Source organism: Gekko japonicus, unplaced genomic scaffold, assembly GCF_001447785.1.
Source record: "Gekko japonicus isolate JY-2015 unplaced genomic scaffold, Gekko_japonicus_V1.1 scaffold1965, whole genome shotgun sequence".
Classification (NCBI taxonomy): Eukaryota; Metazoa; Chordata; class Lepidosauria; order Squamata; family Gekkonidae; genus Gekko; species Gekko japonicus.
The window spans coordinates 186029-201534 of NW_015177074.1; the positions used below are offsets into that span (position 1 = coordinate 186029).

General features: G+C 44.6%; 1 protein-coding gene across 1 annotated transcript in view; it reads left to right on the forward strand.

Annotated features, from left to right (window-relative positions):
* The window catches only part of DOK5 (docking protein 5), a 110060-nt gene extending 94986 nt beyond the window's left edge, over positions 1-15074 (forward strand). The window contains exons 5-8 of the mRNA XM_015428230.1: positions 674-863; positions 2324-2459; positions 8089-8209; positions 14583-15074. Coding sequence (XP_015283716.1) covers positions 674-863; positions 2324-2459; positions 8089-8209; positions 14583-14641 — 506 coding nt within the window. The 3' untranslated portion in view covers positions 14642-15074. The remainder of the gene's footprint in view (positions 1-673; positions 864-2323; positions 2460-8088; positions 8210-14582) is intronic.
* The last annotated feature ends 432 nt before the right edge of the window (positions 15075-15506 follow it).

Genomic DNA, 15506 nt, shown 5'->3' on the forward strand with positions numbered 1-15506 from the left:
TTGACAACCATAATTATATCTCTGCATTTAGAAGAAGAAGAAGAAGAAGAAGAAGAAGAAGAAGAAGAGGAGGAGGAGGAGGAGGAGGAGGAGGTTGGATTTATACCCTGTCCTTTACTACCCAAAGGTGTCTCAGAGCGACTTACTAACTCCTTTCCCTTCCCCTCCCCAAAACAGACACCCTGTGAGGTAGGTGGGGCTGAGAGAGCTCTTGACAGAAACTGCTCTTTTTCAAGAACAGCTCTTATCAGAACTATGGCTTTCCCAAGGTCATCCAGCCAGGTGCAAGTGGAGGAGTGGGGAATCAAACCCAGTTCGCCCAGATTAGAGTCCGTGCACTTAACCACTACACCAAACAGGGTAATTCAAAATATGAGTTCCAATTTGCAGTGCATTGTGGTATAGTCCAGATTTCTAGTACCTTGCTCTACCCACTTCCTTCTGTACAATGTGAAACTCTTGTTGGTCTTTAAGGTTCTCCTGGATTCAGATCTGAAAGCTGTAGAATGGTTGTCCATTCCCGTAGACCTGTGTTGAGAATGTGTGATTAAAAACTGCCTAGGACACTAGAAAATGCCATAGAAGTGATGACTGATAATTCTGAGCTTGTGCTATGTCTGCGATCTTTTAATTCTGCAAGGATTTTAGTCTAAATCTTTTGTTTTTCTCCCAGAGAGATTCAATGTGTATTTGATGCCATCCCCTAATTTAGATGTGCATGGGGAATGTACCTTGCAGATAACATTTGAGAATATCTGTCTTTGGGACATCCAGAATCCCAGAGTAAAGCTCGTCTCTTGGCCTTTAAGTGCCCTCCGGCGATACGGACGGGACTCGACTTGGTTTACCTTTGAAGCTGGAAGGTGAGTGGACGCTTCATAGCAGCGCTCTTCAGACTTTTGAGACCTGGGAATTTTTGAGACCTGTGTATTAGGACACTTTTTTGTGGGGAGGGAATGGGCAAAGTTAGACACCTTGTTCTGTATGCTACAACTGAAACGTATCACTGAAAGGTTTTCCTGCCACTGTTCAGCTCCCTGAATCGTATCTTTGGGTTATATGCTGGAAAAGCATGTTTTTAACTGCACAATAAATGACCACCTTTAAAAACATAGAACAACAACATGGTAGTGCCTGAATTGGCATATCACAAGGATGTTCCTGGTGGAATCAAGGTGGGCGTCAAGGATGTCTGGTTGGCCTTCTGCAAGTCCTATAGGCCTCAGCAGTTGTACTCTGATACTAAGGTGCTGGCCCTGAAAAGGCATTAGGGTTGTCAGCTCTGTGTGGGGAAATACCTGGATATTTTGGGGATGGAGCCTGGAGAGGATGGGGTTTGCTATAGAGTCACAATGCTATAGAGTACAGTGCCATAGAGTCCACCTCCCGAAGCAGCCATTTTGTCCAGGGGAACTGATCTCTGTCACCCAGAGATCAATTGAAATCCCAGTAGCTCTCCAGCCACCATCTGGAGGTTGGGAACCCTACAAGGCATGGATTCCATATTGAACCATTGGGTTGTCCTGTAGTGAAACAAAAGAAGTGTCCGCGTGTGTTTCCTTTGGCCACCAAAAAGGCTATGCTGGAATCTTCATGGATAAAAGCCATATGTGACAAGGGCAGTAATAATGAGGGGAATTGGTTGAGATTGAGTGAAAAAGCTGGCTAGATCCCACCTAGGGTTACCAACTTGCCAGTCCTGGTTGGGAGTGGGGGATCCCCCAATTTTGCAGGTTCCTGCCCGCCGTCAGCCACTTGGCTGGCAGGGGGAAGCCCCACCCCAACAGCTACAACTTTGCGGGACATCCCTGATGTGATGATGTCATGCGGAAGTGACATCACAACACTGGAGACATCCTACATGGCAATGTCGACCCACCCACCACACTTCTGGAAAACTCTGTAATCCCACCACTGTTTTTACTATAGTAAAAACATTATAGTGCTTCCTTAACACAAAAGAAAACAAGAATGTGAACATCACCTGCCTGTCCCTTAACCCAAAGGAAAAACAAAGTGAAAATGGAGTTAGCTTCCTTTGCCATCTCTTTTTTTTGTTGAATGTAAGAATTGCATTTAAAGGCCCAAAGCGCTGGAAGCATTGTGAAGGTAGCCAGAGGATTTTCTGTACTGGATTACACACTTTTGAATATGCATCTGCTCTAATGGTGCATGTAAGTCTGAAGCTGATTTAATTCATGTGCATCGGCTGTTGTCATCTCCTTATTCGTTGCTGCTATTTTCTGCATGAACGGTACCGGAATGTACACTTATAAATCCACCTGCTCTCACAAGGCACCTTGCTGTGTTCTCTTTCTGGCAGGATGTGTGACACAGGGGAAGGACTATTCATCTTCCAGACGAGAGACGGGGAGGCGATCTATCAGAAGGTTCACTCTGCAGCTCTGACCATAGCAGAACAACACGACCGCTTATTGCAGAGTGTGAAGAACTCAGTGGTATGCATACAAGTTCTACCTGTCATCATCCAGTGCTCAGTGTTAATGACATGAAATCCATAGGCCACCTTTTTAAACTGGAGTTCAGATTTTGATTTTACACATCGTAAACACTTTGGCACCCGTAACTGTCTTCTTTTTTGTCCTTGTTAACACCATCAGTTTCTCCATTTTAACACTTGGGGCTATCAGGCTAGTCTGCATCAATGCTTGCTTTGGTTTTTTTTTTTTTTTAATGTAACTATTGTTGGAAATTACTTACCTAAGACTATCTAGCTGTTCTAATACTTCTTAGGGTTGCCAATTCCAGGTTGGAAAATTTCTGGAGATTTTGGAGGTGGAGACTGGTAAGGGTGGGGTTTAGGGAGGGGCTTTCATGGAATATAACACCATAGAGCCCACCCTCCAAAGCAGTTATTTTCTCAAAGATCAGTTTCCATTCCAGGAGGATCAGTTGTAATTACAAGATCTCCAGGATCCACTTGGTGGGTGGCAAGTATGAGATTAAGTAGCTCTTGTTAAATGGGCAGAGGAAAAAGCCTTCAAGATCTAATGGGCCTCATCAATATGGTTCAAGAAGGGAAAAAATGTCCACCCGTTTATCAGAGACTTAATGGGATGTTATTTAATGGGGTCATGTTATTTACCTCTTGCCATTAAAAACTTCGGCTGCCCATTTCGACACATTATCTCTCTGTTAAAGGGACAGGACACTTTTTACCTTCAGGCTGTCAGCAGCCCTGCTCATCAGGGTTCTTTTCTGGTCATATCACTTCTCTAGTCATATTTAGAATTGTTGCTGAATCCTATGCAAGTTAAAAAAATTCTTCTACTATGGAATTATTTGCCAAAATTGACATATACCTGTTTTCCAACATCTGCATTGCTTCCTTGATCTTCTGAGCATCTGTCCTCAGTGTCATGGTTAAGAGTGGAGGACTCTAATCTGGGAGAACCGGGTTTGATTCCCCACTCTTCCTCCACACGAAGCCAGCTGGGTGACCTTGGGTCAGTCACAGCTCTCTCAGAGTTCTCTCAGGCCCACCTACCCCACTCGGTGTCTGTTGTGGGGAGAGGAAGGGAAGGCGATTGTATGCCACTCTGAGACTCCTTTGGGTAGTGGCGAGCGGGGTAAAAAACCCCCAAACTCTTCTTATTCTTCTCTTCAAAACTGTAATCCTTGTGTTGCTTTAAGACTACAAATTCCATGAGATGTTATGAGTCTGACCCAACTAGATCTGCATCAGAACTATTGCTGCAGCAGTCTTGATTACAAATCCAGGAGTACTAGAACACTGGTGCAAAAACTGGGGAAAATTTATGGGGAAAGAGAAAAGGAGAAAGAGTCAGACTGCTTCTCCCCAGAGATCACTCTCCACGTAGCTCTTTCAGCCCCTGCAAATGCAGATGCACACACAATGGATTATTCACATGGCCTTTTCCTCTACACTTTCTCTCCATGGCCGCCATTCCCTTTGCCATCAGTGGGCTTCGGGAGGCTTTTTAAAAGTCACAAATTGCGAGATGGCTATAGTCCAATAATATTATACCGATCTATTGTTGTGATCTGCAAGGTTTGCTGGATTTGCTGAGGTACATATAATCAAATAGATTTATTTTGCAGAAGGATATTATCATAAAATATTGCCATAACTTACTTCTCCAGCTTATTTATTGAGCACATTTTAATCCCACCCTTGTTGCAGGGAGTTTAGGGCAGTGAATACGGTTCTCCCCTCCATTTTATCTTCACAGTATTGTTGGTAGGTTATTTGGCTGAAGGTGACTGGCCCGAGGACACCAGTTAGCTTCATGGCCATGGGGATGTTGTATGTGCTACAATTTCACTTTCTGAGAAAACTGGGAAGTAACATAGAGTAGCTCTAGGAATTGCTGGGAAGTCTATGGTTTTTCCTGACAATTCCTTGAGCTACTCTGTCACTTCTGGGTTTCTACTGGAAGTGAGTAGAGGTGCACACGCTGCATGGAGGGGAGATAGGCAACAGGGCAGGAGACCTGACAGCCCTACTCCTATAGGGTGGCAGTAGTTTGCAAAATACGGTTTGGTGCAAAGCATTACTTTCCCCACACAGACATCTCTCTCTTTTGTTTTAAGAAAAACTGCTCCAAATTCACAGATAACAACTTCCAAGCTGTTTGTATTGATTAAACGGTTTTCTCAGCCTTTCATTTCCACTGGAGGCTTCTGAATTCCAAACATTCTGCTGTGTTCAAATTTAGAATGATTACCGCACTTCCTTTCTCACCCCTCTTATTCAGGTGGGGTACCATTAAATCAAAACCATGAGGGGTGCTGAGGCGTGTGCTTTGAGAAATGTATCTTTTAAAATTGCAATGTTCTACAGAGTGCTACAACTCCTAAAATAGACTCCTAGTTGTTTGTTTCCATGACACTGGAATGCAGGATTACATTGCAAGTCCTTTTGAAGTATAACTGGAAGAACCATATTTATTTAACATGGTGTGGGTGGAAGCATGTATTGTGTGCAGTGATTCAGTGATTCAGTATTAGCTTGTGGGTGTTTAAAGATAGCTTGCCGATTCAATATCCCCCCCCCCAACTTCCAGACCCTACATGGAAAAGGTAAACTTGGTGAAATGGGAGTTTATGGGATGAATAAGTGCCCCTAAATAACATCAAAGCACTTTTAGATTACAACACCTCCAGTCGATTTGTATTTATTTATTTATTTAGGCAAAAATGTGTCTTAAAGTCCATTTGACATTCTGTACCCAATTAAAGCCCTGCTTTTGGGAACTCTTCCTGGAAAAGTTAGTACCTTATTAGAAAGGCACTAATGTTTCCCGCAAAATTTCTTGCAGTCTTTAAACAGCCATGGCAAGGGATACCGGAAAGATTATATGAGCAGCACCTCCAGTCAGTAGGTGGTGCTGTTTTATTTCTTTCCCTTCTTCGAAAAAGTTTCAGCATTTACCTTGTTGTTCTGTCCTGAGGAAACCTCTGGAAGTTCTGATGTAGTCTAGAGGCCTCTGCCCCCTGAGATGACTTTATTTATTTATTTACGCCACCTTTCCACAGTGAACATCAAAACATTAAAATGTATCAATGTTAAATAGCAGTTAAAATAAAGTGTGTATAACATAACTCAGTGAAAACATATAAACTCACAAACACGAAAACCTGAGAGAAGGGCCAATAACAGTTATTGGGTTATGCCAAACAAAACAAAGAAGGACGGGGTGACAGATGAATCTCCCTGGGGAGGGAGTTCCAAAGTTCTGGCACCGTGACCGAGAAGGTCCTGTCTCAGGTTGCCACCCGTCTAGTCTAAGATGGGAGAGGGGGTGTGAAGCAGGGCATCTGAAGATGCATAGGTTTATATGGGAAAAGGTGGTCCTTAAGGTATGTTGGCTCCAAGTTGTATAGGACATCAAAGATCAATGCCAGCATCTTGAATTGTGCCCAGAGGCAAACTGGGAGCCACTGAAGATGGAACAAGACTGGAGTGATATGCTCCCTGTGACCCACTCCAGTCAACCCTCTGGCTACAGTATTCTGTTCCAGCTGTAACTTCTGGAAAGTTTTCAAGGGCAGCCCCACATTGCAGTAATCTAATCTAGATGCTACCAGAGCATGCATGACAGTGGCAATCTCTTTCCTGCCCAGGAAGGGCCACAGCTGGTTCACAAGCCAAAGCTGGTAAAAGACACCCCTGGCTCCCACTGCCACTTGATGATCCAATAAGAGACCCAGGTCTAGAAGCACCCTCAAGCTACAAACTTGCTCCTTTAGGGGGAGTGCAACCACATACAGAACAGGAGATATCCTGTTTTCTTGGCCAAAGCTTCCGGTCACCAGTAGCACCTCTGCTTTGGTCAAATTGACTTGCAACTTGTTACTGAAGTTTGCTTCAAACATTAAAATGTTGTCCCCCTTTTTTGTAACAGCATATTTACTCTTGGGAAACTGTGATCATTTGTTGTGCCAGGTAGACGTTTGCCATCTTAACTTATTCAGAAGTCAACCTGGCAATGCAGTTTCAAGTTGCACACTGCCGCACTTATTTGTGAGTAAATCTTATTGTGAAACAGGTAGAGCAGTGTGTGATTTTAGTCTGTGGGCTGCCGCACATACGTGTAGGGGAGTGGTTTATCTACTGTTTGAATCAGTTGCCACAAAAATGCTCAAATTTCCTCCATTTTCTGTATTGAAGCTTCAACATGACACAGCCTTTTGTGTACATCATTAGCTTCTAAGAGCAAAATGCTTGTCTTGGTCTTTTCAAGTGTGTCCAGAAGCTACACGATGAATGGCTTTAGCACAAAAGGGTGATAGCCTCATGCAATAAGAAATAATAACAGCATCTTAGAGACCGGCAAGATTTTTACCCCAAAAAAATCTTATACCACCCAAATCTTATTGTTCTCTGAGGTGCTACAGGACTAGAATCTAGCTGTCTCAAATAATCAGCACTGTTCTTGGAGGGAGCAGTCATTTAAGTGGTAAAGTGAATAATGAATAAATGGGGTGGGGAGACAACAAAAAGGTTGTTTCTGTACACTGAATGTTCTCTGCCATTACTAAAATCTACAGTGACACGCCTTTTAGAAAGTCTGCTTTCAAGCAAATAGCATGTTTGTCGCTTTCTTTCTTAAAACACTGAAAGATTAACAGCCCCTTTTCCTTCCCTTGTCAGAAAGAACAGGAATGTGTGACTGAAATGGGTTTAGGCAGTATAAAACCTGAGCAAAAGTTTATGACACTGAACTGAGTTACAAGCAATGACTTAAAGTCCTTACAATGACAAGAGGTTTTGTCGCAAAGGAAGGTCAGTCTTACAAAGAGACCCCAGCATCAGAGAGACTAGACAAAGGAGACAATAAGGAAAACATGAGCTCAGAGTTGCTGGGAGCTGATCACTAGATGTCAAACAATACATTACATTTTTTTTGGGTGAGTTGGGCCTAGGTTCCCCTGACCCAACTCGCTTTCCTTTCAGTAGCACGGCTGCTGCAGGAAATTTCATTGTAAAGATCAGAGGGAGCCCTTTTTGCCTTGGAACTGTGGCGTGTGAGGAGGAAGGGCTCCTGCCTTCCCCCATGCTGTTTTCCAAAGCTGAAATGGCTGCAACAGGGAGTTCTTTCTGTGACTTTGGAGAAGCAGGTGTTTGGAATGTGTCATGTGCTTAGGGTTACCAGTCTCCAGGTGGCAGCTGGAGATCTTCCACTATTATGGTAGATCTCCAGACAACCAAGATTGGTTCCCCTGGAGAAAACAGTTGCTTTGCAGGTTGGAGTCTATGGCATTATACCCTGCTGAGGTCCCTCCTCTCCCCAAACCCTGTCTTCCCTAGGCTCCACCCCCTAAATCTCCAGGTATTTCCCAGCTCAGAGCTGGCAACTTGGCACGTCCTGCTCTATGAATCTGGTAGGGAAAATCCAGAGAGGACACATGAAAGAGGAAGGCTTAATTGTCAAAGCCAGAACAGTCTCATAATTTGTAACTCTCTTAAGTTTCATTTATGAGCCCCTAATACTTTGCAACACGTTTCCTTTCAGGGAACATGGGTCAGAGGTGATTAGAAGTCTGAACTTGCTGCAACGGTCTCTCTGTGTTCATTGTGATATCTCTTTTGCTCTGTTTTAGCTACAGATGAAAATGAGCGAGCGGGCTGTCTCCCTCGGCACCATGGTCCCCTTGCCACGCAGTGCTTACTGGCAGCACATCACACGACAACACAGCACTGGGCAGCTCTTTGGCCTTCAAGGTAGGAGGCTGATGCTGAAACAATGCTATAAATTGGCTCCAAAGGATTATTCGGGGCCCTGTATCATCAATACTGCTATATTTATCGGGTGATCACCAATGCTCCCTCTAAGCTGTGGAGTCTTGTGAGCAAAAGCTCTACTTTGTGAGCTCCCGGCGTTAAAGTTGTGAGCGAGCGATTTGGCTACTGCATACATTAGTTTGCTCCGGAGCCCTCCTTCCTGAGCCAAGACAAAAACATGTGAGCTGGAGACTAAAAAACTGTGAGCCAGCTCACTCTAACTCAGCTTAGAAGGAACACTGGTGATCACTGGGACAACATTTTCTCCTCGTTGAAAAGGCAGCTTCCCCCTCTGGCTTCATGTTGGGGAATTCCTGAGCCCAGGAGTGTTCCCTGGGACCCCCAGGCCCCATCAGAGTTCAGTGGGCTGGATGGAGACCAGCTAGAGACCGAATCTTTGTCTGAGGAAGAGAAAAAGGCAGTTTTGCCATGCTGAAACTATTTATTGAACCATGTAGAAGAAAAGCCCTAGTGCATAATATACCATACAAGGAAAAACCCAGTCCCTCAGATCGAGTGCACTGAATACATATAATTGGAATATATTCCGTCTGCCTGCCAAGACCCACACAGAATCACAGGGAGTGGTTGGCATGAAGCCCTGAACAATGCAAGCACAAGCAATATATAACTTTCTGTGGTCCATAGAATCAAATGTAGGTGTCAATTAGGAATATAATGAGCTTCACAAGACCCAGCCCCTCCTACGTTGGCAGTATGAACTTCTGCCCAAAATTAGTTTATTATCTGTGAGGTCAAGAGGCTCTAAACAGCATCTCCTTCAAGGATAGAGCTAAGGAGCCTCACATACTGATGAGCTATATGTTTAGACTCGAGCCTGATACCCTTGCCTCCTGGAATGTAAACTATGCTCATATGTGAAGGGCATAGGCAGGGCAATGCTTAGTTGCTGGAATACAGAACACTAGCTAAGCAGCAAAGACTTGTGGGATATTGAACCAAAGAACAGATGTTAAAGCCAATTCAAGATGATGCCCAAAAAGGCCGAGGCTCATTTAGGAATCAGTTCTGCAACACCTCATTTAGGGCATGTTCTTCTTGCAGCCAGGGCCAGCGTCAGCATACCTTGAGGTGGGGCAGCGGCTAGGGCCCAGGGCTTCTGGCAGGGCCCACTGCCACTAACATCTTGCCCATGTGCCCACCCTGCCACCTGCCTGAGTGCCTTACCTTCCCCATCAGCTTGGGACACCACCACCCATGCTCCCTGCCACATGCTCTGCCCAGCATTACTGGGGAAGGGTACACAGGTGGTGCAGAGCAGTGACATTTTTGGCAGCAGTTGCCCAGTGCCACTGGAGAAATGGCATGTGAAAGGGTTGGGAAGCAAAGGAAGGACACTTAAGCAGGTGGTTGGCAGGAAGGGAGATGCTGGGGGCGGGGCTGGTCGTGGGCAGAGAAGGAACCTGGATCCAAGAAGAAGAGGAAGAGGAAGAAGAGGAAGAGATTGAATTTATACCCTGCCCTTCACTTGGATTCTCAGAGTGGTTTACAAACTCCTTTCCCTTCCCCTCTCCACAACAGACACCCTGTGAGGTAGGCGGGGCTGAGAGAGCTCTTTCAAGAACTGCCCTTTCAAGGACAGCTCTGACAGGACTATGGCTTGCCCAAGGTCATCCAGCAGCTGCAAGTGGAGGAGTGGGGAATTAAACGCAGTTCTCCCAGATTAGAGTCCATGCACTTAACCACTACACCAAACTGGGTCTCAAACCAGCTCTGTCTGCAAGGGTGTTTTTTCTTTCTTTCTCAAAAATAACACTTATTGTAAGCCGCCCTGAGCCTGCTCGTGGGGAGGGCGGGGTAAAAATGTCGAAAATATATATATTTTTTAAAAAAAACCCGTATAAAGCCATTTCATTCATTAGCCTAAGCGCCTAGACAGCCATAGGGCAAACTTTCACAAACGTAAACCAACAGTCTGCATCCCCAATGAAAACAAGCACTGTGACATGTAACCGGATTTGCTCGTATTGATCCCATAACCAGGATCTTCTGATGTTGCTACTTTCTGTAGAGGCAGTATTTTGTAGTTAGGGTTTGGGAGACCTGGGTTCGATTCCCCACTCTGCCATGGCTGGGTGACTTTGACTGAATCACATTCCCTCTCTTAGCCTAACCTACTGTATTAATAGGGAATGTTAAGAAACTGGTAATTTGTGGACTTGCCCTAAAGTCATGTGACATTAGTTTAATTAATAGGGAATGTTAAGAAACTGGTAATTTGTGGACTTGCCCTAAAGTCATGTGACATTAGTCTATTCTAGAACAGGACTTAAAGACTGCTGTGCAAGCTGTTTTATTTGATCTTCACACAAAAGTCATTCTATATCTTTGTCTGTGGCCCTTCTTCATTCTATATCGTGGTGTTTCAGTTTATTCGGTATATCACCAGCCCAATTACAAACAATACAAAAGGGTACCATATATCTTTATCTGTGGACACAGAAATATTATACTGCCTTATATACGCAAGTGCCATCAAGTTACAACTGATTGGCTTTCAAGGCAGGTGAGAAGCAGAGGTGGTTTGCCGTAGCCTTCCTCTGCAGAGCCTTTCTTGGTGGTCTCCCATCCCAGTACCAGCCCTCATTAGCTTCTGAGATTTGGCAAGACTGGGCTACACCATGCTGTCTTCCCTCCCCTACACTGACCTTACAGGGGATAAAATGAAGAAGGGAAGAGCCATGTCTGGTGTAGTGGTTAAGAGCGGCAGACTCTAATCTGGAGAACTGGGTTTGATTACCCACTCCTCCACATGCAGCCAGCTGGGTGACCTTGGGTCAGTCACAGTTTTTTCTGAACAGTTCTCTCAATAGCAGTTCTCTCAGAGCTCTCTCAGCCCCACCTACCTCACAGGGTGTCTGTTGTGGGGAGAGAAAGGGAAGGAGATTGTAAACTGCTCTGAGACTCCAAATGGAGGGTGGGGTATAAATCTAACCTTCTTTATGTACCCCATCCAGAGTTTCTTGGAGGAAGGATAGGATAAAGAGCATAAAAGCTGAAAGTAGGATTACGAATCCCAATGAAGCCTTTACCCTTCCACTGATACGCTGTAAAACATCGTTTAACTAGTATGAATAATCTCTAATAATTCTCCAATCAGCTCAGCTAATGACAAAGGCTGAGACCATAGTAGGCAATCATATTTTGATTGTGTTGGTTTTGCTGGTCTCGGTACACAGTCCAGATTGAATGCACTAAGGGTCACATTTGCATGTTCTGCCCAGCACCTGGGTCTGGTTTAGGTGGCCTTCACTGGCTTGACCAAAGTCAGAAGGCACCATGGATGGGGGTATGTATATCTTCAGTCCTCACCTACGAAGTGTCTCTGCTGTAAATTTATACCAATATGGTAGAAATTGAGAGATCTCAAGTGGAGAACCGCTATAGATCACTATCTCCACTATAATCTGATGTTTCTCCATGGTCTGATTTCAAGTGATCTCCATAACATTTGGGTCCAGCCCAAGGCAAAAGAGAAATGAAGCATCTGCTCCCGTCCAATCGTAAACTGAAACGTGTTCTCGCCAGGAGCTATCAGTGGCCACTTCCACACTGTCATTTTTTGTCACCCTTTTGTCCCTATTGCTTCCCCCCCCCCCTTTCCACATGTGTCTTGCTCCCCCTGGGACTACTAGAGAGAGCAAAACACATTGGGCGGGAAAAACCCTGAAGCAACAGGGACAAACGAGTGACCAAAATGACAGTGCAGAAATGGCCAATGTTTCAGTCTCTCTAGGATGTTGAGCCACACTAGAATTTGCAAGCAGCCCCACATTATTTTCACATTCTCTGACCAGTTATGTATTTTCTATATCCATTGGGCACATCTCCTAATTAATATGTCTTACATCCTGATCCCAGTGCAGGCTATTAATGAGCTCAAACTTCAGCAGTTTTTATATGGACATTTTATATTCCTTGTTCTCAGCAGAAGGATGGAAACTTCATTCTAGATCCAAGGTTCTTCTAGTCATTTGCAAAAACATTGTGGCCGCATTAATTCTTGCTTTCTCACACATGGAAATCCTGTAAGGAAAGTTTGAAAACTTACAGTGCACTCCTACAAAGTTTGAGTCCAGTGGCACCTTTAAGACCAACAAAGTTTAATTCTGGACAGACGCTTTCGTGTGCGCTCACTCTCCTTCGGAGGGAGTTAAACCCTTCTAAGACTTCAGTGGACTTAAGAGGGCGTAACTCTGTTTAAAATTGTATTGTTGGTTCCACGAATGAGGGAATACTGTGCCTTTGGGTGGACTTCTTGTCTCCCAGAATGTGTTGATGGCTTCTCGCCTGATGTCTGAACGACATCTAGTGGCCAAGAAAAGTATGGTCCCAGATGTCCACCACAGCCTTTTCATTTGCGGAAGGCCAGAAAGATGAGGCTTTGAAAATGTTTCTAAATCCTAATTCAAGAGAAGTTGGGGAAGGAGCGGGGGTCTTCCTCTGATACTGCCTCCTGGCACTCAGATTCAGAGCAAGAATTCCAGCCTCCAGGTAGGACCTGGGAATCCCACGGATTTATAGCTCATCTCCAGACTACAGAGATCACTTCCCCTGGAGAAAATGGATACTTTGGTGGGTGAATTCTGTGTCACTGTATCCCACTGATGTCCCTGTCCTCCCCGGGCTCCATCACCAAATCTCCAGGAGTTTCCCATGGGCAAACCCCCCCCCCCCCCCCTGCTGGCAGCCAGGGAGGACTTGGCCACCCTACTTCAGAGATTGACTGCCTCTGAACACGGAAGTCCCCCCTCCCTCATTCCCCATATGCTGCTTTGCTACCATATTTTAATTTTAACGGGGCTTCTTCTTCATGACATCCGGTCAGGAATCGTGCCGTGAATATCATAGAGCCATCAGGTTTGTTTACATGGTGGGATCAAAAGGAGCCATATTGCCCTAACTTTGAAGTCCTGCTCAGGCTCTAGTAATATCTATATGTGCTCATTGGCATACACATTCAAACTCCCATTAAAAGCAATGTAGCCTTGGCAGGTGACCTTCGTACCTGGGTTTGAATCTTTCACACACCCAGGGCAATGATTGTGGTGTTGCTGCACTGCAGCAGGCTCGTTGCCACAGCAAAGTGTGGCGGGATCAGGCCACAGCTGCCAATTCAATGGGGGCGTGACATTTCTTCTCCCAGATACTTTCAAAGCCTTTCAAATGCCCATTCCAAGAAGGTAAAATATGCACACTGAAATTTTGCAAGAAACATGGCCTCCAGGTCTGGCTCAGCTCTAATTGTATCCCAGTCCACCAATTTGCCACCAAACTTCATATGTATAACTGCAGCTCACACATTTTAGCCTGTTTCCATCATGACAGCTGTGGACCCTTGGCCCAGTGGCTTTGACTTCTCTTATTCCCTTGTATGGCCTCAGAAGAGGAAAGGGGGTAAAATCTCTCTGACTCCTCCTGCCTGCTGCAGTAGAGTCAGAGAGATGGATCCTATCTGATAGCTCAGCTATGCCTTCCTCCAGCCAAAGGAACCTCTCTCCGATTTAAGTGGCTCTTCCTCCAATGGAAAAGCCACTGAAATGGGGGGAGGCTCCTTAGGTTAGAAGAAAGGTCTTTGGTGTAAGGTTGGATCCTCACCTTAAGACTCCAGCTCCCTCCTCTTGAGACTTGTTGGGTTGAGATGCATGCTGGTAGACTCCATATTCACATCATGACAGCTGTGGAAACCTTGGCCCAGTGGCTTTGACTTCTCTTATTCCCTTGTATGGCCTCAGAAGAGGAAAGGGGGTAAAATCTCTCTGACTCCTCCTGCCTGCTGCAGTAGAGTCAGAGAGATGGATCCTATCTGATAGCTCAGCTATGCCTTCCTCCAGCCAAAGGAACCTCTCTCCGATTTAAGTGGCTCTTCCTCCAATGGAAAAGCCACTGAAATGGGGGGAGGCTCCTTAGGTTAGAAGAAAGGTCTTTGGTGTAAGGTTGGATCCTCACCTTAAGACTCCAGCTCCCTCCTCTTGAGACTTGTTGGGTTAAGATGCATGCTGGTAGACTGCATATTCACCTTGCCTCCTCCCTCCCATCATGCCCTATGGTTGGCCACTGTGTGAACCAGGATGCTGGCCTAGCTGGACCATTGGTCTAATCCAACATGGCTCTTCTTCTGTTTAGTGGACTGAAAAAATGATACATAAAAGTGGACTTTATGGGTTTGGGGATGCTTGGAAAGGACACTTTTCATCTCAAATGGTCACGTGGTGATTTAGTATCTGACATTACTTTTATGGTATTTGACCAATGTATTCCTTTTCCTCCCCCTTTTAATTTTTTTGAGAAGATAGTCCACTGAAGATTCATCGAACAGAAACTTTCCCCACCTACCGATCAGAGCATTGATAAAAGATAAGCAAGGACTTTAAAACACTATGTCTTGGGACGCACTGGTCCAGCAAAGAGGTTATCGTTGATACTGGATAAAAGTCATGAAGCGGCCATGAGAAACAAAGACTGGATTATGACTGCAATATTATATTTTTAATCTTCAGCCAGATGATAAATGGCCTGCAGATAATTTTTGGAAAAGTACTATATTTCATAGTTACATCCAGAACAAAGAAGCACTCCCTTAATGTGTGAAATATTTTTGAGCATAATTGATATCTGTTGATGATTTGTCTTATGCTATCAGTTGTTTGGAAATTCACTTCATCCATTTTGACAGTATGTTGGGATAATGTAGTTTACAGTCTCTGTATATTTTCTTTTGAGCTCTGTGTCCTAATTTGTCACTGAGCATAGCACTTTTCAGAATGGTGACCAGTTTCCCCTGCCCCGGAACTGGAATCTGTTGTCCTTGTCTATTAAAGTCTGGTTAAGACTCACCTAATTTATCAAAGGACAGTTCTCTTGTCTTTAATCTATGTTTATTTCACACTTGTGTGTTTTAAATATGTCTCTTTAAAGGTTTAGAAATAAAAGACATATCCTTTCCCATAGAATTCAAAATGTTTCTTAGAGTCGTAGTTTGAGATCACTAACAGATGGGTCACACTTAAGATTCTGTAAGAAAACCCAGCGTTGGGTTTATATTACAGTATTGAATTTACTTACGTATGTAATGGTTGTCAAGTCACAACTAACTTATGGTGACCCCTGCAAGGGGCTGTCAAGGCAAGTGAGAAGCAGAGGTGGCTGGCCATAGAGAGCCAGTTTGGTGTAGTGGTTAGGAGCACAGACTCTAATCTGGGATAACTGGGTTTGA